This window comes from Botryllus schlosseri, chromosome 11, assembly GCF_051294905.1.
Source record: "Botryllus schlosseri isolate E-star chromosome 11, Bs_hap1, whole genome shotgun sequence".
Taxonomy (NCBI): domain Eukaryota; kingdom Metazoa; phylum Chordata; class Ascidiacea; order Stolidobranchia; family Styelidae; genus Botryllus; species Botryllus schlosseri.
This window is the reverse complement of record NC_137246.1, coordinates 20,430,172-20,453,657: the sequence shown is the minus strand read 5'-3', so window position 1 is coordinate 20,453,657 and position 23,486 is coordinate 20,430,172. Positions and strand designations below refer to the sequence as shown.

Below are 23,486 nucleotides of genomic sequence, written 5' to 3'. Positions count from 1 at the left end.
TTCATATTCAGTTTAGGCTTGTGAGAGTCGGCACCATGATCTGCTTATTTTACTGCGTTTGTTCGAAGAACTACTTATACATACAGATTGTGTTGATTCTAGCAATCGCGGTCAACCAGCCGTTTTGGTTACCAGTGAATTCGGAACGTGGTGAATACTACATGTTAAATTCGGCACTTGACGTCCTCAAATCATAACCTACCGGTATCTTGAACCTAACTCACCAAATGCCGTGTATCACAATTGACCCTCATATTCAGTGTAACATTCGTTTTGGAATATATTAATACAATCTTGATGTATCACTTGCATAATGATAGTAGTTATTACAATTCTAATGCCGAATTCGCCGGTAAAAGCAGTTTTCACGGACGCAAAAAGCCCTCGTTTCTCGCGATTGTAATAGGATCCTGCAGAGGCATTGCAGAAAACCGCGACAATCGCTGTATTAACGCTTTGATCTCAGCTGGTTTTGATTGTATTTTGCTAATTGACACGCGCAGCTGCACGCCATGGACACGCTACACAAGAACGGCTACGACATCTCGAAGGCGATCGAGTGCCTGGTGCCTCGCGGTGGCCCGGTTCTATGCAAGGACGAGATGGAAGACTGGTCCCCGTCTGAGGCCAACCTGTTCGAGGAGGCGCTGGAGAAATACGGCAAGGACTTCTCGGACATCAGGCAGGACTTTGTGAGTCACGGTTTTTGTTATTACTTTCACAGGTTGTTGCTGATTTAGACGCGCGATTTCGCTTTTTTGTTCGATTAGCAGGCGTGTGTGTTGTGTTTTACTGGTTAGTACTTGTGCACTCAATCCTGTTTATAAGTATGATATCATTTGATATAGTGTTGGTCTCTTCGTGAGTAATCGAAACTAATTTGCGTGAATGTGAAGTCTTGATGTATCATGTAAGAGAGGGGAGTATTTGCTATTTAAGTTGTGGTTTGCATTCTGCTGGTCAGATTGAAAGTGATTGAGGCGAAATTATTTCACACGCAAAATGACTTCATAGGTGTATCATAGCATCATGTATGTGATGTGACGTCATGGGTATACTGTGACGTCGTCCGTTAGTGACGTCATAACGGCAGCATTCCAATTGCCCTTTTTTATTTTATCAAATGGAGAAGTCGATATATATATAGCATTCCAAAACTGAGATGCACTTTATGCTCCTCGTTGATCACCTTGTTCCTGTTTTGGTTCTTATTATGACGTTATCGTGCAGACATGAACTGGATGAAGTCGTTACTAGGGCTGGGCACAATGATTCGAGTTCTCGAATCTGAATCGAGTATTAATTTTAATGATTCGAGTCGAGTAGTAAAAGACGATTTTTTCGAGTACTGAAATTATACGCTCCTCACCACTGAAAGTTGATTTATCAACGAGGAGTTTATCAATGATCAACGAGTTTATGCTAATTTCACTGTTAAAGCCTTGAAACCTTGATTGGCCGTATCGTAGCATACGAAACATGAAGTACAAAGCTACGAACGTTACTGGAAATAGCATATTTCCGAAGTCATGATCATCCCACAATATTGTCACCAAGTGCAATGTGATGGATAACAGGCATTATATTCTTTGTGGTCACTTAAAAGGTACATATTTGAACTTTGACAAATAATATTCTGCTATGACGTCATAATGAGTGATACTCGATTACTCGACTCGACTCGAAGCATTTTACGTGATTCAGAATCGAATCACTCAGGTACTCGATTTTGCCCAGCCCTAGTCGTTACTTCTTTTGGGTTGACATTATATCTATCTACTGCTATATCAACATATGTTTGGACTACTTAGATCTAAATATAATAAACAAAATTTCAAAGCCAAGTCTGGTCTGATATATATTCAGGACGTATTGATATATTGAGACATTTGTTTAGGCTATATGCAATGTTCTTTTCAATTCTGTACTAGTTGATGACGATTACCCCCGACGAGTGTCAGCCGTAAAGATTCGGGTTTATTTCAATATGAATATATTATATATTCATATTATGACTTTCAGTTATCATGGAAGTCTCTTCCGAGCATTGTGGAATATTACTACATGTGGAAAACCTCGGACCGATACGTTCAGCAGAAGCGAATCAAAGCTGCCGAGGCCGAAAACAAATTGAAACAAGTCTACATACCAAATTAGTAAGTGTAGGCCTACATATCGATGTGTATTCAAATTTTCTCCAGTTTTTTTGGTCAAGGAACTCATGTTGGCCCTACATTTTCCAAAGTTCAAGTTCACCACAGAGTGTTTGACAGGGTTGTAATGACTCGAGTTATGAATGGACTTGAGCCTTTTCGAAGAATAGTAAAGTAACCACACTATTAGGATTTCGTCCATTGGTACTGGCACTTGAAAAAGACTGACTTGACCAGAAACTGATGACTCGACTTGACTCGAGTCATTTTCTCAAAACACGGAAATGACTTGACTCGAGTCAATCTGCGTATTGACTTGACTTGGACATTGGACAATCAAGTCGTATGACTCAACATTCAGACGACCAAGATCGACATTTTATTGAAATTTCGAAGAATAGTAAAGCAACCACACTATTGGGATTACGTCTATTGGTACTGGTACTTGAATATGCGACCAGAAACTGCTAAAAGTGAGGAAAATTAGTATATTATAAATGCGAACCATTCGATATCACCAAACAGTTATAAAAAGTGGTTTTAACAAGACTTAAACTGAAAACTGAGTAGTCAACACATTGACTCGGACTCGAGTCATAATACCATGACTCAGACTCGACCCTCCGCTTGCCGACTTGGACTCGGACTTGGCTCGGTGGTCAATTGCAAATGACTCGACTTGACTCGAGTCAAAACCATAAAATTGAGATCGACTTGTGACTTGGTTACAACCCTGGTGTTTGACGTCTAGGTCATACTCGTATTCGATTTGACAAACAATTGAATCCCTCCAATAAGGACGATGGATTTAAAAATATCACACGCTCCTATCCACGACGAAAGTATGCAGGTTTTTGGTGAAAATTTGAGTTGCGAAAAAGTACCATGTATGATACGCAGCTTTTAATAAATTTTTTGTCCTAAAATCGAGGGGTGCATGTTGCGTACTATGCATGGGCACAAGAATTTTGAAAAAATGTCCCTCGAAATAAATCTTGCAAGTTGCAATTACACCTTTCTTTTTGTTTGTCGTCAATCACGCATCACATTCAGCCATCGTGCGCGGACTTGACGGAAATCTGATTACCGCACCTATTTTCCACCCACGGCGTAGGTGTATTCGACTCATTTTCACCCATTGTAAGGATGTGCCTGGTTCACACGTTCGCACCCCTTGTGATTGTGGAAATCTAGTTGATACACCTTTCTTTTCTGGCTACTTTAAACACGCTCCGTACAAACACAATGCTCTCGTATCGGACGCTTGCTCGATCACCTGCTCATGCAGGGAGTGCGTATTATACGTGGGTACAGGCTTTTTCCCAGTTTCAACACGCCATTTTAAGGGTGCGTCGGGGGCCAACGATATTCGGGTGCGTATTATACATGGGTGAGCCTTGCACAGTGTTTACACCTGAATATGTAGCTATGACAGCAGCGTATAGATTGCGTTGGCACAATGCCCTCTATACGGGTCACCTATACCATAAGTGTCACTTATAAATTGTCAGGCAGAGGTGCTAGTGTGCAACAATTTGTGATAAAACAGTGTCCAGTTCCTTTGTAGTATGCACTATCACTTGTAAATTGTCAGGCAAAGATGCCAGTGTACGACAATTAGTGATAAAACAGTGTCTAATTCTTCCGTCGTATGTAGCCACCTTTCAGGCGTGGCTCACACACAGTTTTAATTCCGTCGTATGGTTACCTTTCAGGCGTAACTCATACAGCTTTCAACCAGTAATTATTACTAACTAAAGTATCCGATCAAGCCAATTACCTTAATACAACCAAATACTCCAGGCTTTTTCCCAGTTTCAACTTGCCATTTCAAGGGTGCGTCGGGGCCTACAATATTCGGGTGCGTATTATACACGGGTGCGCTCTGCGCACTATACATTGAAAATTACGATAGTATTAGTACCTATGCTTACATAACGGGATTAAACCCACGTTAAATTGATCGACCAAGATACCATTTTTTTACTGTCGTTCAGAGGTAGTCAAAGTTGTCATCGTTGGTAGTCAATTAGAAGTAGAAGTAACATAAAAGTAGAGGTAGAAATCAGGAAGTAAAACGTAAGGCATTTTAGGCTTGGTTCTGCCTAACCGCTGTAAACAGAAATAGATGTAACCAAGCAGGCAAAACATTCTTCGGTTATTATATATGTGCCGCGCTTCTCTTGCAGCAACAAGCCCAATCCCAATCAAATCAAAGTCTCCAACGGAGATTCGCCGGACCGGCTTTGCGAAGGCTGCTTCAGTGAGTAGTGGAATTTGGCGCGTTTTGCGGTGGCTTTTTTTACCGCTGCGCCCCTCTTTTTTCCAGCGTCGAATTCCAACAGTTGGTTTTCGTGGGGCCCGCCGCAGATGGGCTGCAGGCTGTGCGGCACCTGCTGGATGTACTGGAAAAAGTACGGGGGCTTGAAGATGCCGCCCAACAGCCGGTCGGAGAGGATGCAGAATCACAAGATCAAGGGGACGGACAAGGTGGCGGCCATTTTTCAATTATTTTCTACTAGTTATTTTAGCTGTTGAGATTAACCTGTAAGTTGTCGGATATTGCTTTCGTTCTCTATATGTACGCTATGAGAGATTCTTTGAAGTCTAGCGGATTTGATATTCACAATCCGAATCCTGTTCTGTCCTGGGGCCTAAAATCCAGGGTTGTAATGACTCGAGTCACAATTTTCTGATGACTCGACTTTAACTCGAGTCATTTTCTCAAAATACGGAAATGACTCGAGTCAATCTGTGTATTGACTCGACTTGGACTCGTGTCATTGCGAATGACTCGAGCCAAGTCACTTGACTCGGGACTCAGACTGCCAAGACCGACATTCCATTATAATTTCGAAGAATAGTAGAGTAACCACACCATTGGTGTTTCGCCTATTGGTACTGGTAGTTGAAAATGCGACCAGAAACTGCTGAAAGTGAAGAAAATTAGTATATTAGATATGCGAACCATTCGATATCACCAAAGAGAGTTATAAAAATTGGGTTTAACAAGACTTTAACTGGAAACTGAGCAGTCAACACAATGACTTGCACTCGGACTCGAGTCATAATACCATGACTCGGACTCGACCCTCTGCTCGCTGACTTGGACTCGGACTCGTTGAATTGAAAATGACTCGACTTGACTCGAGTCAAAACTATAAAAGTGAGATTGACTTGTGACTCGGAGCCTTGTGACTTGGTTACAACCCTGCTAAAATCCAAATCCATACATGTATCTCGTTCTAGTGGTTCGCGTCTGGCTAGGCGCGTATTTCCAAAGGAGGCCATATTGCCCCACTGGGGAAGATTTTAAGAGACGGGGAGCGAAAATGACGAATGAATCGATTGTGGGGTGCAAATATTAAAACGTTCAGTGAATTTAATTGATGGAAAAGTGACTCAATGCTTGACTCATTCTAGTGCTGTTCTAAACCAGTGGTTCTCGACCTTTTTCGTCTCGCGGACCGGTAAAATTTCAAAAAATGTCTGGCGGACCGGTGAAATTTCAAAATTGAAATGAGGCCAAAATGTAAAGTATGCAACCGTTTTTTGCAATTATATGGTGCTAGAGAGTGACTTTTAGAGGGTTTTCATCGTAGTTAATTATATCCATGATGGCATCCATGTGATTTTATGGTAGTGAGTCTGCCGAGTCGAGGTAAAATTGCCTTGCCAGATTAACGTGCTACCGCCGAGAGTCGTTTACAGTCTTTCGCGCCGAAGGCCGTGGGTTTAAGCGACCACGCCAACTCCAATAATATTCTTCCCTTTGATAATTTCGAGAGAAGAAGCGTATCGGAGTCGAACCAAGCATCTTGTCGTGCTACCTTGCTCATTGCCCACTGCCACCAGACGAAGGCTACTCTGCCAACTACGAATACAATGCGTGCCGCAAGAAAACACATTACAGCAGCTATACCGGCCATCCACAAATCCGGGCCAAAAAAGCACTTCTTCAGCCCACCCCCAAAAACGTTGGTCTTGTGGCCCCCTCAAGGCGATAAGCCAAACTTCCGGGGGATTCGCCCCCAGACCCTACAGTTGGGTGGATATTTCACCTGTACTTGTGATCACATCCATTCTATTCAGCGTAAACATAGAGTTTACGCAACTGATCGCGCCAATGGCGAAAATTTTCGATCATTCACAATTGAAGCGGTTTTCTCGCGGCCGAATTTTTGGTCCACCTTTCGGATTCCCATGTTAACCTAAACTTCATTATGTGTTGGTGCGTCGTGACGCGGTAATGGATGACGCCGAAATTCCTATAAATCATGCGTATTTCTCGGAGAAGGGCACCTAATAAGCAAGGCATCTGGGCACACTAATTCGTGCAAAGCGCGAAAAGAAATTGAAAAATGCTGGAAAAAGTTTCGAATAAATACGCTGATTCATGTTCATTGGCGAAAGTCCAGCCCTAATGTCACCTCACGAAGTTATGAATCAGTTTAAAATTTGATGTTTTATTTATTTTATCAATGGACAAGCCTTCAACATTGCATCATGAAATTTAGGTATAAAATTGTAATATATCTGACGGACCGGCAGAAATGTCGTCGCGGACCGGCGGTTGAGAACCACTGTTCTAAACCATGACTATTTCGTGGCTTGTTTTCACAGAAATGTCGATACTCGATCCGTTAGTATCCTTCCGTATTGTGTTTGTTGATGCTGTACCATGGCCAGTCGAGGTTTCGGGGCTCCAACAGTGGAAAAACAGTGTTAAAACTACGTTTTTTGTTCATAAAATATCACTTTTGATGTGAAGACGTATATTTTTGTCATTCGAAAAAGTTGAATTCCACTACTCGACCAGACTAATCACAATTAATACCGTGCTCGGATTCGCCCCTATTCTTAACACGATTTTGCTTTGCCAGGAGCTTCGCTACAGACCGCCCCACCAAATCCTGCCCGTGCCTGCCGTCAACCACCATCACGGCGTGAACGTCCGCGGCGGCTCGCAACGCATATCGCTCAAGACCAAGCAGGCGTTCTTCCTGTGCGCGACCAAACTCACGCGACTGGCGAGAAGGCTCTGCTCCGATATACTGGGGCCGCGGCGTTACAGCCGGCGGCCGTTTCACCCGATCAACATCGCCGCTATCAAGGCCGAATGTGAGCTAGTGTATATATATATTGGTTTTGTTGCACTCGGGAATATCGTTTTGGTCTTGAAAAATCAGATTAAGATTAGACTTGGTTCGGATTGGATGAAATGTTTATTAGAATGAATATTCGAGTTGGAATTTAAGCTCGATTTGAATTTGTAGTTTTTCCGGCCCACGGTAGACGATTAACGACATATACTTCTAGTCTCTGGTTCGGGATAGATTCTGACAAATCCCCTACTAATATTAAACAGTAACTTGAGATTTGGGTGGGTAATATTGCCTGTTGCGAATGTCTGTCAGATAGAGCCAGAGGTGGTCAGAGTCTTCGTTATTGTAGGACTCGGGTAAAAGAAAATTTTTGCCAAAGCGATTTTCATGACACCACCACCGGCATCTTCTCGACCGCCGCGTAAAAACACTGTAATCATTGTGGTATTTCACTCACGAAAGTGACGGTGAACTAAAAGTCGAAGTAGACTAGTCACATAATGAAGTACCGATAGCGGAATGAGGAAAATCAACTGATACACTTGGAAAAAGTGGAACTACTTTGTTACTTACTATCTCTGGATAGAACCGATACGCTTCCTTTCTTTCGGTTGCCAACGCGACGCAGTTTTTGGGTTTAATGACATCGCGTCGTGACGTTTTACCTTTTCTTTTCAGGCCAACTCCGTTTTCCGAACGCTTCGCAGGACCAGCTCACGGTCAAGCGTAAGAAATGGCCGCAGCTGTCGACTGTCGTGGCTCGCCTGGTGACCCTGTCCGAGGAGAGGGTCAAGGCGGACAGGACTCTGCCGGCTGTCAACACCAACAAATGTGAGTACATCGCTGGTATTTCGGCGGATTTGATGTTTTCAAATCCTGTTCTAGATTTGAATCGAAATCCAGCTACAAAACGACCCGTAGATCTACGTACGAAGTAGCCAAATCTTCGAGTCCGTTTTTGTATTTTCAAATTCAAATTCAGAATCAAACTCGTAACATGTATAAGTTTGGTAATTGTTGGAATTAGTTCAAATACAGCACGAAATTTTTGAAAACAGATTCTCCAAATCCAGCTTCAATTTTGAAAACTTCATGTCCAAATACAGCTCCAGCTTGAAAAGCTGCTACTTTTGTGCATTTACGTTGACATTGTTCGACTCGTGTTTGTATTGGACTAGTAATCATTTTTTCCTTTTGTCCCTTGCTTCATTTATAGCCTGTTTCTCTGTAGTCGGATAGTGATCGTATACATAGGATTCTTATTGGAAGTTAGCGTAAGTTTACTTCATGTCCATATTCGGGACCTGTAGCTGACCTGTCATTACTGGATTGCAGCTCTTCTCGGCGTGGCGTCGCATTCCACCCCGAGAAACAAGGTAGCCGCGGTAGCGTCACCGGGCGTGAAAAGACCGAGGGAAAACGGCGTGCAACCCGGTGAGTCTTTTGATCGCGTGTTCCCTGTCACGTTTCTGAGCATATCGTTGTTGTTTTTTTTCAGGGAAAAACGGCCATTCCGGATCCTTATATGTAAGTATCCTTTGATGGTGCGCTTTTCGTTTGTTGCGACTTGTCTTCGTTTTACGCAGAAAATTCAAAACGGCCCGCAAAAGAAGAAACGTTGCTTGAACGCGGCTGAAGTTTCCGACGATATATTTTTCGTTTGCACCGATCGAGTCCGGTAAGCATGCCCTGTTTCGAAATTAGTCGAGACTCGTACAAATACCAATCTAGTCACTTGACGGTTGTGGTTGCGGGTTTTGCAAAGTCAGTAGTTCTAGTTCCAGTTGCGCGTTTAAAAAAATAGTTGTGGTGCAACTAGGAAATATGTGTCGTAATACCGATGTTCTGTTGCGTGATGCTCTTGCAGCTATTGCTAACTCAATAGTCATCATTACTGACAACGGCGTAGCCAAGGGTTTGGTGTTAGGGGTCGATACGCACCCCATTTCAAACTCTACACCCTGTCTTTTTGAAATGCCGATTCTATCTCCAATATTTCGTTGCTCATTTGCTATTCAGCGATTCGTATTATCAGTTGTTAGTTAATTGTGCTTTAGTCGAGTAAGCCTAGTTGTGGGTTAGTCGGTTCTAGCTTTAGTTGCGGGTTTTGAAAAGTGTGCAGTTCTAGTTCTAGCTGCGCATTGTGGAAATTCAGTAGGTCATGCGAATTTTCTGCTTTACTCGACACAGATTTCAAAGACTGTACGTGCACAGGTGCGGGAGAAGCCGGAGAAATATTTTAGAATCGAAAAGATGCGTATTGCGATTTTTAAAGTAGCCGCTTCCGACAAACTGCTAAAAATATGCGACACTTCGACTGAACTTACTATTCACTTTAGTTCTATATCCAGTTGAGGTAGTTTTACTATGTCTTGTAAATTGCTAATTCTAAAAATTTACTGTGTTACATATTTTTCTGTTGGAGGAGCAATGCTGACTACGACCAAAGCTCTACTTCTGCTCCAGTCGACTTTTTTGATGAAACCACTATTTTTTCGTTTTCAGGGAATTCCGCAAGCAGATCAAAGTGCCGGAGCAACGTAGCGCGGCCCGCAGGCCCCAAAGACCCATCCTGCCGACGAAAGCCGCCCCGGAAAAGACGGCCGTCATCTCGTCGGACGCCCGGGCCAAATCGGCCACCCCGCCGGCGGACGGGACCAAAACCGCCGCGGTGCCGGAGCCCATCGTGATCGACGATTGAAAATGGGCCGTCGGGCCCCGCAGATTGTGATTTGTCCGTCAGAAAAGCCTAAGAGTGAAGGCTTGCCCCGGTCGAGCAAACGGACCGGCCATATCCGGCCGGGGGGCGAGGGTCATCGGCCCGCTGCCGTGTGATTGACTATTTGCCCCCCTTCCCGTCTTTCCGTTTGTACATTTTTACTTATTTATTCTCTATAGCTGCTGGGAGCGTATGGGACCGTTGGCGGCCCCGCCCGTGGAGTTGCTTGTCGTTTCACGCTTTGAGACGCCTTTGTGAATAAATTTGCGTGCGTTTAGCGAGGGACGTTGTTACTATTTTTTTGTGAAATAAAACGCGTCCGGGACACGCCCCTGTGGGCTTGTGTTTGCGTCTAGGATCTGGGTGCGGGGTGAGGACGATATAATGCATTTGCGATTTTTAGCGTTAGATTGTTGGTGTGCAGAAATTTATCGAGTTGAGTTATTAGGGTCAAGTGGATATACTCAGACATCACCAAAAACCGCAGACGTTGAGGACATAAAAAGGTCACGCGTCGTTTAGGACGCAGATATCCTGTCTGAAGCATTTCTGAACTAATTCAGTGCGCAGGTATCAGGCGCGGACCATGCCTGGGGGCATTTGATGCGCAGATATCAGTGTCAGAGCTCGTCTGGATGAAAATAGTAAGCAGATATCAGGTCTGGACCATACCTGGGTTTGTTTGGTGCGCAGGTATCAGCTCCGGATCGAAATAGAGCGCGGATATGTCCTAGTGCACTGTGGTGACATCATGACATATAACGTTGATTAGTTAACTCTTCGGGTGGGCGGTCGCCAAGGCCACCCAGGTCGATTTACGTTCTTTCGAACATTACGAATTTACGCTGTTTGGTTTATGAGCTTTAGCTATTACTATAATTTTACGAAAATCTGTGTACCCATGAAGGATATGGTAGCGTACGCAGAGGTCGATCGTTAAATCTCTCAATCCGTTGGAAGTGCCCCACTAAATCTTCATTTTCATGCAGGCTTACGCGCTATTTCAGGTAGGCCGCGGAGCATTTCTAAATGTTTCAGTATTCCATTCAATATGTCATATAGAGCTGCTTTTGGATGTTATGGAATGTCAGCAATCTTGTCATTGACATGGTGCCAATTTTTTAGGTATAAATAAAGCAAACTACTGGGATACCGTCGGTCTTACATTGGTTGATAGAAAATGGGTATCCTCAATTTTAAGTGTTTCTGGACATTTTTCTAGTTGGCTTGGACTTGAGCTGATAATATCTAGTATGGAAACTAAACTTTCGCATCAATAGTAAATTTCTTGTGTATTGTGTACTATAGTGCAAGGGTCACCAAGTCAAAACGTGTCGCGGGCACACTTTTCAAATTTCTAGAGGCCGCGGGCCGCAAGTATGCATTATGCAATATCGAATCAAAACAGGCCTCATCAGACCCACCACGTTTTAAATATTTACGCTGTACTCTAGCATGGGCGATGGACATAGTTACCACAAAAGAGGTGATATTTTATTAAATAAGTAGAAATACAATAACAATAACAATAATATCAAGATCTTAAACATCATTTTATTATGGACTACGATCTGCGCACGATACCTGATGACAACGCATTTCAGCGACTAAGGAATCGATATTGGGACTGGCGAGACACATTACTAGCTGAAATACTATTTCCTCCTAAAGCAATGGTTCCCAACCTTTTTCGACCCGTCGTCCCCTTTTGAGCAAGGTCAACACCGATCATCGCCCCCCAAATCTTGTGTACCGAAAATTGGGCATACAAACTGTAATCACCGGCGGGTTGACTAAAAAAAGGTCAAATTTTCGGCTCGATGGCTAAGTTGACGCACTTTTGTAACTAAAATTCCGCGGGTTCTCTAAAAAAAAAGGTTAGCCGTTTTGACGCGTCATCGCCCCCTTCGCTATTTTCGCGATATCGCCCACGTTGGAAACCACTGTCATAAAGCTTGATATAGTGGGGACGCCTCAAGCCCCGTTTCATGGTATATATGTGCTATGCAGCTATTGATGTGTTGATGTTTGAGTTATGCGCGGAGACAGCATATAACTTTTGGCCATTCTCTTCGTTCATTGATTATTGAAGATAGCCCAAACTATATCAGAATCCAATTTCGTGGGCCGCACATCATTCTCAACTGGAATTTCTTCGCACTTCACATTATGCTCTGCGGGCCCCAGGCTGCTCACTGCACCGTGGGCAGCCTTGGTTCATGCAATGTCATTTCACAGCGCGACTTATCAAATATCACCAAAGCACACACGGGACGCCCGTTGCCTGTTCGGATATCATGTCAACAACCTGTTTTGTTCCGTTTTATTCATACAAAATATACTCTGGGCGACAAGCATGATACGAAAAGATCAATTAAAACAGACATTCCCTCGTCAGCCTTCGCTCATCACCTGTAGAAAGAAACCGACAACGTAAGCCCGATTCTTCAAACGATCACAAACCTTGCTACCTGACACTGTAAAAATTCCACTTCTCTCAAAAGCGCGGACTTGTCAAGGTTGAGTTTATCATTCTCTTCCACGACGTCGGCCGCGTACCCGGTTGTCCGCCTGGTTCGTTCGTCCAGCTGCCGTAATCGCACTTGCATTTCTCGATGCGTGATACCGTGCTGTACAACCTGTTCCTCCAAGTCTTTGTTCGCTATTATCAGCCTGTAAATGAAGAGTAGTGGTAGGACAGCTTTCTCTAAGCGTAGAGCTTATGATACGCCTCAGCTGACAATTCCGATTACGTCACAATCGTAATACCTATTCAACCGCGCCGTGGCGTTGTCTTTATCCTGCGATAAAATCCCAATTTCCTTCCGGTACTTCTTGGTCACACGCGTCAATTCGGCTTCCATCAATTTCCCTTCGTCCCTCAGCTTCCCAATGAGATTGGCCTGTTTTGAACTAATATTCTCCAGCTCGGACAATCGCTGTTCTAAAACGGAATAAAGGATCTCAGGTGCATTTCGTGCGTATTGCACGCGTGTTTCTAACCCGTCGTGGTGTTTTAATTCAATGAAAATCTGAATAAAAATGGTGATGCTGTTGAACCGACGTCACTTTACTCCCTCACTGAACATAAACATGGAGAACATAGGCCAAGTGCCTTTTTCGAAAAACATGACCGGCTCAAGTGCCGGATTCAACCTCAAAAATTCTGGTTCCATACTATTACCGAGAATGCTATTACCGAGATGGTCATTACCGGGAATGGACATAACCGAGAACGGACTTTACCGAGAACGGACATTACCAAGAATGGCCAATGCCAAGAATCTAGCTTAAAGTAACGGAACCTGTCGAGAAATATATACCCGAGAATCGATACCTAATGTGGCAACGCCTTGATGCACACACACGACATGCACGACACGACATGCATAACATGCCTGCATTGCATTATAGAGTATGACTGGAGTGACGACTCGATTGTTCTCCCATTGTTAGCCGGCAGAATGGTCACGGTCAGATGGATGCACCCAAAACAGGATAGCTCAGTGCTTGTTTCAATGGCGTTCAAGGCGATTCTTCGTGTATTTCTTGAAGTTGCGTCGGAATTAGTTAGACAGTTCAACATTTAGGCAGCGGTGGCGAGTCGTTATGACTAGTGAATAATACCTTGTAGCCTCTGTTATATTTTTCGCCAGATTTAGATCATATTTCGACACGGATAGAAATCGGTATCATGACTGATTCAGCTGCATCACTTTGGGATGACTGGGAGGGACTAACTGAAATGGAAATTGAAGAATGTTTCGAAGGACTCGATAACTGGAAAGGTGTGATTTGTGAGGAATGCGAAGCATCCTTTCCGACTGTGAAAGCTCTGAAAAAACATTACAAAAATCATAAAGTTCCCACCAGTACTTGGGATATATCTGAGGATGCGGTAATTGCTGTTTTAAAGAGGGCTTGTGTAAATAGCAAAAATACTTTGAATGCGCCCCATCATTCGAGGAACTAGACGTGACCAAAGCTGTTCCATTGGTGAAACAACTCCATTCTGAATATTGCAAACTTGGTGTTGACGGATTTTATCAACATTATTCAAATATCTGTCACCAAGCTAACAAGTTGCTGGGTTTGCCGCAATTGCCAGCTTCAGCATTACTTTTGAAGATGTTTGATTCTCTCGTGTGCGGTAAAGAACAGGATCCAATCACAGAGATTGGAGGAGTCAACAGCAAGGAATCTGGTAAGTAAATAGCCTTTGATACTTTGCCTTTCCATGGAAAAACTTTGACATGTTTTTAGACATACTTGAATATATTGGTGGAGTGCTTTTAGGAGCCATTTCTAAGCAAGCTAACGAAGCAATTGCCACATGCCTAACATCTGCAGCGCCATCGGGAAACCTCATTAAAGTGATGCAGAAGAAAGTCGGTGGATTGAAGAGCCCGTCTGAACAGTTTCATGGCATGGTTCTCCGCTTTTATGTTATCTACAGTAAAGAAGTGGGAAAACCCCTGAAAAAGATCAATTTTTTCAGGGTACTTGACGCAATTCACTGTGATCCATTCTATAACAAATTAATTCATACTGTGTCACTTCAATCTGGCTCAGACCTAAATGAGGTTGAGGATGTCATGGACAAGGCAATGAGACACTTGAACAACATCTTCTCTCACAATTTTGCAAAGTTTGCATTGCATGAGAAGCAAAAAAAGTCCTCCAAATTTTCCAAAAGTTTGCGAGATGGCTTGAAAAAAAAATGAACAATATGCTCTTTTAGTATGGTAGTTTTTTCTCTCTGTGGCAAATGCTGCCTATCCACATTGAGGTTCCCTACCTAAAAAAGGAAACCAATGCGTTGGTCGAAACCTTGACGTGGTGCATTGGCTTACTACTAATGTCGACCGGCAGACGTCTTCCTGTGTTCTTGGCAATGACAACGAGTTCCCTTCAAGTGCGATTTTGCACACTTTCAAGGAGTAAGCTCTGGCTATTGTGAGTCGAGCTCAGGCAGAACATTAACATTACACAAGGCTCTTGTTCTAGTCATCAGGGCCGTAACAGCACTTCGTCAGCCCCCCCAAAAAACGTTGGTCATGGGCCCCCAATAGGGTGATAAACCGAAGTTCTGGGGGGCTTCGCCCCCCAGACCCCTCATTGGCTATACGATGTTTACCGCTAGTCATCATCTGTGTTCACCGTCCGTTTAGTGGGGCAGATTTGGTCGTCCACACGCGCCAAGCGCGAAAAATTTCAAAATTCATGATTTAATCGGTCAATATGATCGGGAATTGAATATATATTGTTATCAATTTTTATCCTCTCTCTGCCCACGTAATCAGATTTAATGGTAGACCTGAGTGAGGTGTGTTTGAAATGGTAGGACCCCTCAATAATAATTGAACATCTTCGGGCGTATACCCGTTCGCAGGAACGAAACAGCACTTGGCCAGGCCCCCCAATAAAACTTGGGTCTTGGGCTCCCATAGGGTGATAAACCGCCCCCCCCCCCCCCATCACGTTGTTCGCTTTTGTCACGAAATAAGGGCCACAGTTTAGTGAGCCAGCGCGAGGCGCGAAAATATTCGATAATTCATGATAAAATCGGTCAATAATATTGGGAATTGCATATATATTGCGATCAATTTCTTGTTCTCTCTGTTCACGTTGTCAGATTTACCGGTAGAGCTGAATGAGGTGGCTTGGAAACTGTAGGGCCCGTAAATAATAATTAAACATATTCAGGCGGGCGGCCCCGTTGGTATGACTTCGTTTCATGATGTCATTTTATGATCTCCTGTCTGTTATATCAAAAAATATAGAATCGCCCAAATGTACTAGATTAACGACGCACACGATTTCAAATTGGTATTTCTTTACGGGCATACAATTTTTCCCTGCGGAATGGTATTTGTCTTCTGAGGTTCAGATTGCCAAGACAGGAACATTCGGCGCCAGTCATTTAGGCGCCTATGGACAATTAAACCTATATGCATTTTGCATATATAACGAAGTTTTTGGTCAGCGTAAGCGGGCAGTCCTTTTTGGCCCAGGTTTTCTCGCTGCCGATCGTTCTGGCACACTTCTTGGAGTCGCATGTTACATGTTCTAAAACTTTAAATGTCTCGCCGATATGTCCATTTCGATAGATCTTGCGTATTTTGTCTTGGGGAAGAGTAGGCTACCAAATAACTAAGAAAGTTGGCAACTCGAAATCGCACGAAGAGCGAAAAATTTTTGAAAAAGTTGCATTAATTTTTGAAAAATACTCAATAATTTATGCTAATTCGCGAAATAATTTTGAGCCCTCTTCGAGCTCGCCCCCCCCCCGATTGGGGGGTTTGAGGTGTGGCAGTTACGGTCCTGCTACTCATACTCAAGTTTCTGCGGTTATCGGACAGGCATTATATAAGACTACAAGACAGTTGCAATATTATTTGTTATATTCATACTCGAGTTTCTGCAGTTAATATAGGACATATTTTCAATCAACGATATTGTGAATTGCATATCGGTATAGTTCAATATCTTTCCACTTGTTCACTTTGTAGTATTCTTCAGTCTTTCTTTCCATGAAGTCATCTCACAATAGCCAATGCACACGAACCAGATATCCCATACCTTCTGTCATTATATTCATATACGTAGCAAACTCTACAAAGGATCAAAGCCACAATATCACATCAATCTCGTGAGAAATGTATCATAGGCTACACAGTATTATTCACCAGTCATAACGACTCGCCACCGCTACCTAAATGTTGAACTGTCTAACTAATTCCGACGCAACTTCAAGAAATACACGACGAATCGCCTTGAACGCCATTGAAACAAGCACTGAGCTATCCTGTTTTGGGTGCATCCATCTGACCGTGACCATTCTGCCGGCTAACAATGGGAGAACAATCGAGTCGTCACTCCAGTCATACTCTATAATTGCATATATTGCATTCTCGGTAATGTCCATTCTCGGTGGTGTCCATTCTCGGTAATGTCCTTCTCTGTAATAGCCTTCTCGGTAATAGCATTCTCGGTAATAGCATTCTCGGTATTGACCGGACACCAAAAATTCCATCCTTCATTGAGCATCGGACAGGTCGATGTTACGATTCAAGACAAATCATCCTTTCTCTCCCAACAAAGCCTACATGATTTTCCAGTGCTATTTCCATTCACCCATCGCCGGTATAATTGAGTCAGCAGGGTAAATGTTCTGTTAAAATGTCACAAACTGCAGCACAGAGGTAGTCAGTAATAAAGTACTTGTACTTTTCGGAGTACTCCGAGTCATTTTTGCCTATTTGCACTTTACTCAGTGGTTATAATTTCAGACTACTTCTACGTCGGAGTTTTCAGTTTTTTAGGTAAAAATAGGCCTAGAGCTTCTACTTGAGTGCTGATGATGACTACTATGACCACCTTCGCTATGTCATCGGCTTCGAAACGTAAGAATACCAAAACGCTTACGATACTCTATCGACGATTTCCTGATGATGTCTTCCAAACGCGTCTCCTTTTCTTCCGCTCGAAGTTGAAGGTCCCGAAGACTCTCTTTCAAGGCTTGTTCCGACCGATAGCCCGCATCCTTCGCTTTCTGGAGCTAAGCAACGGAAAAACCGACATGAAACAGTAAAATGCATTACCGTTACATCAATTGTATAGGTAAGAGGGTAAGACTCCTGGTGAGATTCCAGAAATCCAAATAATTAAAACAGATTTTCACCAAAACACCGGGGTGCAATGCCAAATAAACGACTTGGTTCATCCCTTTGTATAATCTAGAGGTAAGAGTCACGGTAAGATACCGAGAAAGTTTCGTCCAATCCACCAAAACACTGAATAACTGCTATCAAGTGTCATTTCAACCACCACCATGAAATCAAGCTTCAACCGAACATTAAATTTGATATATTGGTTTTCATTCAATGGCAACACAATATCAATCACTGACGCAAATTAGAAAGAACTGATCTACAGAACATATTAGAGTAGCTTGTGTCCATTTTTATCATCTTGGAAAATTCGAGGTTTTGTAAGATTTTCATTTTCTTTCAGCCCTATCTTGGCTATGGTTGTATTAGTCAAATTGTATGAAATGAACATAAGCTACTGATTTCACTGCGACGATATATCGAGGCACTAACGCAGCCAGCCTGCGGTCAATGTTGCACATCCTATGCCTGAATTAAGCTTCGTAGAAAAGTCGGATCACTAGCAAATGGCGCAACTTCCAGCCAAATTTCTTCTCACCTTGCTAAGAGCATCGTTGCATTGCTTTGTGAGAGTGACGTTCAGCTCTTTGCTCGCCAAGGCGTCGGCCTGAGCGGCCTGCAGTCGACGCTGCTGGTCGGACGCTTCCTGCTCCAGTCGCACCCGCTCTTGTTTCGTCCGTGACAATTCCTCTTGTAACTTCAGCTTGGTATTTCTCAACTCATCTTCAGCGCCTTTATATCCTATATATGACGCAAAAATACAAATCCTTCAAACACCAAAGTGTTATGCAGCCCGGGCGGTCAACATGTCCAGCCATGTATGTTGCCTCGAAGAATTCATCAAAAACAATCGTTTTTACTTGTGCTTGAATAGATTTCTACTACCGATACAATGGATACATGCCATTTCATTTTTAGTGTTGTCTCCTAGTAGCGCTATCTTCTGCTAATTTTCATTGATGTACTTGATGTACATGTACATGCCATTAATATCTGTAGTCCAAGGTGGGTGTTTGATTGAAAGACTACTGCAAGTCAACTCCATCTTGTTTTTTCATGGTATCGCGATCTTATGGTGTTTAGAAATGATGAAAGAATTGATAAATTACGAAAAATCTTAAAACTTTTAAAGACTTGCTATTTTGAATGCTTCCATATTATGACATTCGCTATCACGAGACTAATAGTTTTGACTCAATCAACATCTTAAACGCGAGTCGTGACTGCCGAAAAATGCTCATGCATTACAAACAAGGAAAATGAGGGCACCTTTCAGAGCCGACCGAACTTCGTATTCGATTTCCGATCTCATCCGTCCGAGATCTTCATTCGCCGTTAAAAGTTGCCGCTTCGATTCTTGCAATTGTTCGCACAACGAAGCTTTCTCTTTAGCGGCGCTTTGAATCGAATCCTCATACATTGATGAGATGGTCGTCAATTCCCCAACCTATATAACAACAAGCTTTTTCAGAGACAAACACATGCATTTTGAGAATAGCAGTGGGCAAATAACTGTGCCATAACAAGTGCCGTCACACTTCCCATTACTCCGTAAGAATTTTGAGGTAAAAAAACATCAGTGGCAATAAGTAGTCAATATAAGAGTGCCAATAACAAAATGGCGCAAAAGTTTTTTTTACTGTCTGTCCATAGAGAGTACTCAGAGGTTTTCTCTAATTACAGAACTTTCTCGGTTTAGCGGTGTTTTGCTGCTCAAGTACATGTAATGCCGTAAATTTCTATACAATTATAAGTAGAGGTATCAATCCTTAGGAGTATCAGAGCCACTTCAAGTGCATTCATAAAATTCCATCACGTCAAAACATGACAAGACTTCATGTAGATATAAAAAGTCAAGAGGTCTGAAAATCACTCAAGTAGTATCAAAAAGCAGATTTGGTGAGGGCGTTGCATGACATGACGATTTCACCCGTAAAAGTGATGCAAACCTATCCAAGAACTACTTTATACTTTACAAAATCAAATAGTAAAACATAATTAAGTTTTTTCCTTCAAAACCGTTAAGTAGAAGAGGAGTATTTTTTAGAACGATATTCACTTGAGTACTACAAAAAGTATTTGAAGGAACTTTTTTGAGTAGAGAACTTTAATAGGCTATAGAGTTTATTAATATAATCATTAGGCTACGTAAATATCTTGACACTCCAAACTTTTCAGGGACAATCGTCAGCAAATAAGGAATTTCAAAAACTTGCATCTAACTACATTGTATGCATGCCAGTATGACATCATAGAAATGAATACAACACTGAAGTACCTAGGCAAACTAGTGGCTTGAGCAAAAATTTATTCTGCTGACACAAGCGTGGTTGGTGGATTTAATAAATGTTGATTCGAGTGCGGACGTACGGAAAAGTGTGCAAAAAGTAGATGTACTTCGTCACTGACCACCAAACAAACATCACCTTCTTGGCCAATTCGTTTATCTCCTCTCGACAAGCCTTTCTCTGTTGCGCCGCCACTTCGGCCATACGATTCTGCGCAGACGTGATTTCGTCTTCGAGTCTTTGCCTCGTCAATTTCAAGTCCTTTTTCAACCGGTCGTTCTCCGTTTTGAGCTGCGATTTCTCCAGCTGCGTATCTTCGACGAGAGCCAAGCCTTTTTGTATTTCTCGTCGTAGCGCAGACTCGGTCTTTTGCGCGTCCGTCACCGAGTTTCTCATCGACGCGACTGACTTCATAAGGTCATCTCTTTCTCTGTAATGGTTAGTTGTTTGCTTATTGAGCGAAGCAGAGTAAATTGGAGCTGACGCGGAAAAGGTCACTGAAAATTGTTATTAATTTTATCATTCAAAAACAGCACAAGATTTCGGTACAATGATAACACGGTTAAGAGTGGAAACAACTTGAACAGCTTTTCAATCAAACACCTACCTTGGGTAACAGATAATAATAAAATAATGTGGGCACTGAATGAAGAGTAACACAACATAAAACAAAATAAGAAAACTGTCGTGAAATTCAATTAAGCAGCCCGTCAAGTGCTCTTCCGAATAGGCCAGACTCGCACCAAGCAGTAAAGATGAATTGACAATATGTGAGCGCGAAATTTTACAGCGATTGGCTAGCGACGACCTTAAAAATTACATGTATTCTGCTATATGACTGAAGAAGCAGGATATGCTTTATCATGATGCACAATTTACCAAAAACTATGGAGTCGTTGTGATACACGGAGCTAAATCGGATAACTGGGTGATTGGATAATAAGATATTTTCTCAAAAGTTTTTTGTAAACTGCCTTCTATGTGACATACTTTTAAAAAATAAAACAAAACAAATTGAATCAGCTGCAAGAACAGTTTGAGCAATAGTTTAAAAACTAAAATGTTTGACATGGTAATACCAGTAATGGGAATTTACACTGGTGAACAGTAATAGATCAATAGTGGTCACTTTGTAACTGGATTATCATTAAACTTACTTGGTCAATCTTTCAATTAACGGTGCGTTTGCATTGAGTGCGATTTTGCCTTTTTGTAAATGACTAAATGAGGGATTGTTTGCGTCGTATCTTGGAGTTTTCAACAGGGCTTCCAGAGTCCTTATCCTCTCCCGTAATTCTGCCGAGTCCTTGAGTGCATTTTCAAGGTCCTTTTTTGACGTTTTCACTTCCGCTTCATACCCTTCGATCTTTGCTTCGTAGATTGCCTTGATATTTTTCTTTGAAGATAATATTTTAATTATTAATAAAATGGGTTTACCTGCATATTTAGCAGTATTAGCAGAAAGGTAGCCCTACAATACAATTACAAGACAGGAAAAGCTTCCCCTGCCAAATATTATAATTATGCCTTTAGCAATGTCTATATACCCGGTGCTCAGTCTTTAAAATGCTTTGCCGGGTTGCCGGAGAACCCGGCACTTGGAGAACCCGTCCCTACCAACTCGGCCCTCGGAGAACCCGGCCCTTGGAGAACCCGGCCCTCGGTGAATTCCTCGGGAAATTTTGAAATTAAGTGTATTCACAAGTATTAATATGAATTAATAAAGTAATAATGTTATTATCAACAACTGATTTGTCGGTCTTGTAAGGAGGTCAGGGCATGCGTAGGTCACGCAGTCACGGTGTGATCAGATCACGTGATCACGGATTGCGCAAGCGCCAAGCGCGGGAAAGAACGCGACTTTCACATTATCGACCACGCGTGATTTTGTCGTTTTTATTTATATTAGATGTGATTTTGTCGTTTTTATTCCATTATATTAGATGTGACATTTACCTGATTCAATTGATTGTGTGAAGTTGGTCAGAGCAGGCTGTTAAGGGCAATGCAACTGTAGGGTTAGGTGGGGTAGGGAGACATTAGGGTTCGGGGAGTGGAATATTGGGTTCAGGTAGGATACTAGGGTTGGGGGAGGGGGGATATTAGGGTTAGGATATTAGGGTTGCCGGGGGTGGGATATTAGGGTTAGGGTTAGGATATTAGGGGTAGGGTTAGGGTTGCCGGAGGTGGGATATTAGGGTTGCCGGAGGTGGGATATTAAGGGTAGGGTTAGGATATTAGGGTTGCCGGAGGTGGGATATTAGGATTGCCGGTGAATACAAAATTTCCCGAGGGCCGGGTACACATTTAATGCATTTTTATTTCAAAATTGTTCGAGGGCCGCATTCACCGAGGTCCAGAGTAGTCGAAAAACACCGTGAATACCACAACAAGTAGACCACGCGTGCTTGATATACAAAATTTCCCGAGGGCCGAGTTGGTAGGGACGGGTTCTCCAAGTGCCGGGTTCTCTGGTAATCCTTTGCCGCTATCAAATATTTCTACCAATAATTACCATTTCTTGTGTCCATTGCTTCAAGGTTTCCGATCTTGGAGAATTTTTTGTTAAATGAGATTCGTGTAACGAGTGATATTTTTCTGACAATTCCCTTTCGTGCTGCTCTATGTACTCCTGGAAACAGTGTTAAAAATAGGTGTCTTGTCTTGAGAAACACGTTTGGCGAACGCATAAGGAAATATCTGTGAATTGACGCGAAATTACTTTAGGTAATCAGATCATACCCTTTGATTTTCTTCAGCCAACAAACTGGCTTTGCTGATTGTCTCCTGGACGACATTTGAACGTATATTATCATGGAGACTCTGATTTTCTCTCACGACCCCCTCCAGACGTGTTCTGAACGCAAACAGTTCGTCCTGAGAAAACAACCACTTTAAAGATATTGTGATTTATTTAAAAATTATCGAACACTCACCTTCATGGTTTTATTTACCTTCTCAATCTGATCGATGTATTCTGATTGTAGCCTGAGAACGTCTAAAATCTCCGCAGTTCCGTCGTCGTCTTGAGGATTATCTGCTCCACGGCGATGTTTATCCCTGCGATTTGATTGCGATTTCCGCGACATAACTACCACTGCTTCAGAATAGCTTCCTTCCGAACAAGAAATATATATTTATGGATTATGTATTATCACCCGCAGGCCGCAGCGAAAAGATTTCGTTTCTCAAAATCTGCAGCCGCCGTTAGTTTATTTTGATGTTGATAGTGATGGCGCTATTGAACATGAATACATGATGCAGTATAGTAATTTAAAACACTGTTAATAGTTTTGAATGTAGAGTAATTTTGTTGATAGTATTTAGAAGATCTTGGAAAATAAATATGCATGCTTACCTCGGTGTAAAGTACTATTCCATTTGGCCCGACGAAATTTACTCAACCATAAAGTCAAATAACTTTTTGGGGAAACCCCTTCGCCTCCACATTTCAACATGTTTTTTTATTATCTGCTATCAAATGAGCAAGCAGATTCGGTGCAGGCACGGAATAGATGACTCTATCATTCGTTAACACTTTTCGTTCT

General features: G+C 42.5%; 4 protein-coding genes across 4 annotated transcripts in view; 2 read left to right on the top strand and 2 right to left on the bottom strand.

Moving 5' to 3' along the window:
* Nucleotides 1-3,955, bottom strand: part of LOC145450223 (uncharacterized) — a 49,165-nt gene extending 45,210 nt beyond the window's left edge. The window contains exon 1 of the mRNA XM_080328727.1: nt 3,934-3,955. The gene's annotated coding sequence lies outside the window, so the exon portion shown is untranslated. The remainder of the gene's footprint in view (nt 1-3,933) is intronic.
* LOC145450205 (metastasis-associated protein MTA3-like) overlaps nt 1-10,302 on the top strand; it is a 28,033-nt gene extending 17,731 nt beyond the window's left edge. The window contains exons 10-19 of the mRNA XM_080328712.1: nt 504-692; nt 2,023-2,156; nt 4,343-4,416; nt 4,483-4,643; nt 7,037-7,274; nt 7,937-8,089; nt 8,594-8,692; nt 8,757-8,785; nt 8,845-8,936; nt 9,764-10,302. Of these exons, the coding sequence (XP_080184838.1) occupies nt 504-692; nt 2,023-2,156; nt 4,343-4,416; nt 4,483-4,643; nt 7,037-7,274; nt 7,937-8,089; nt 8,594-8,692; nt 8,757-8,785; nt 8,845-8,936; nt 9,764-9,959 (1,365 nt within the window). The 3' untranslated portion in view covers nt 9,960-10,302. The remainder of the gene's footprint in view (nt 1-503; nt 693-2,022; nt 2,157-4,342; nt 4,417-4,482; nt 4,644-7,036; nt 7,275-7,936; nt 8,090-8,593; nt 8,693-8,756; nt 8,786-8,844; nt 8,937-9,763) is intronic.
* A 1,984-nt stretch (nt 10,303-12,286) lies between these two features.
* Nucleotides 12,287-23,128, bottom strand: LOC145450208 (serologically defined colon cancer antigen 8-like). Its single transcript, XM_080328715.1, has 11 exons — nt 22,875-23,128; nt 22,681-22,815; nt 22,454-22,570; nt 21,096-21,334; nt 20,077-20,368; nt 18,920-19,097; nt 18,189-18,391; nt 17,406-17,538; nt 12,747-12,921; nt 12,449-12,650; nt 12,287-12,389 (listed from the first exon to the last, which is right to left on the bottom strand). Exons 1-11 carry the CDS (start codon nt 23,025-23,027, stop codon nt 12,372-12,374), a joined length of 1,845 nt encoding a protein of 614 aa, XP_080184841.1. The 5' UTR covers nt 23,028-23,128; the 3' UTR covers nt 12,287-12,371.
* Nucleotides 13,379-14,788, top strand: LOC145450227 (uncharacterized). Its single transcript, XM_080328730.1, has 2 exons — nt 13,379-14,181; nt 14,241-14,788. Exons 1-2 carry the CDS (start codon nt 14,106-14,108, stop codon nt 14,699-14,701), a joined length of 537 nt encoding a protein of 178 aa, XP_080184856.1. The 5' UTR covers nt 13,379-14,105; the 3' UTR covers nt 14,702-14,788.
* Nucleotides 23,129-23,486: the final 358 nt, after the last annotated feature.

Bases quoted from the DNA above. Each gene is read 5' to 3' on its own strand.
- LOC145450208 (XM_080328715.1), bottom strand. From the start codon at position 23,027: ATGTCGCGGAAATCGCAATCAAATCGCAGGGATAAACATCGCCGTGGA. The intron at 22,816-22,874 runs GTGAGTGTTCGA...TTGTTTTCTCAG, and splicing joins AGGTAAATAAAACCATGAAG to GACGAACTGTTTGCGTTCAG. The intron at 22,571-22,680 runs GTATGATCTGAT...CACTGTTTCCAG, and splicing joins TGGCTGAAGAAAATCAAAGG to GAGTACATAGAGCAGCACGA.
- LOC145450227 (XM_080328730.1), top strand. From the start codon at position 14,106: ATGTTTGATTCTCTCGTGTGCGGTAAAGAACAGGATCCAATCACAGAG. The intron at 14,182-14,240 runs GTAAGTAAATAG...ACATGTTTTTAG, and splicing joins AGTCAACAGCAAGGAATCTG to ACATACTTGAATATATTGGT.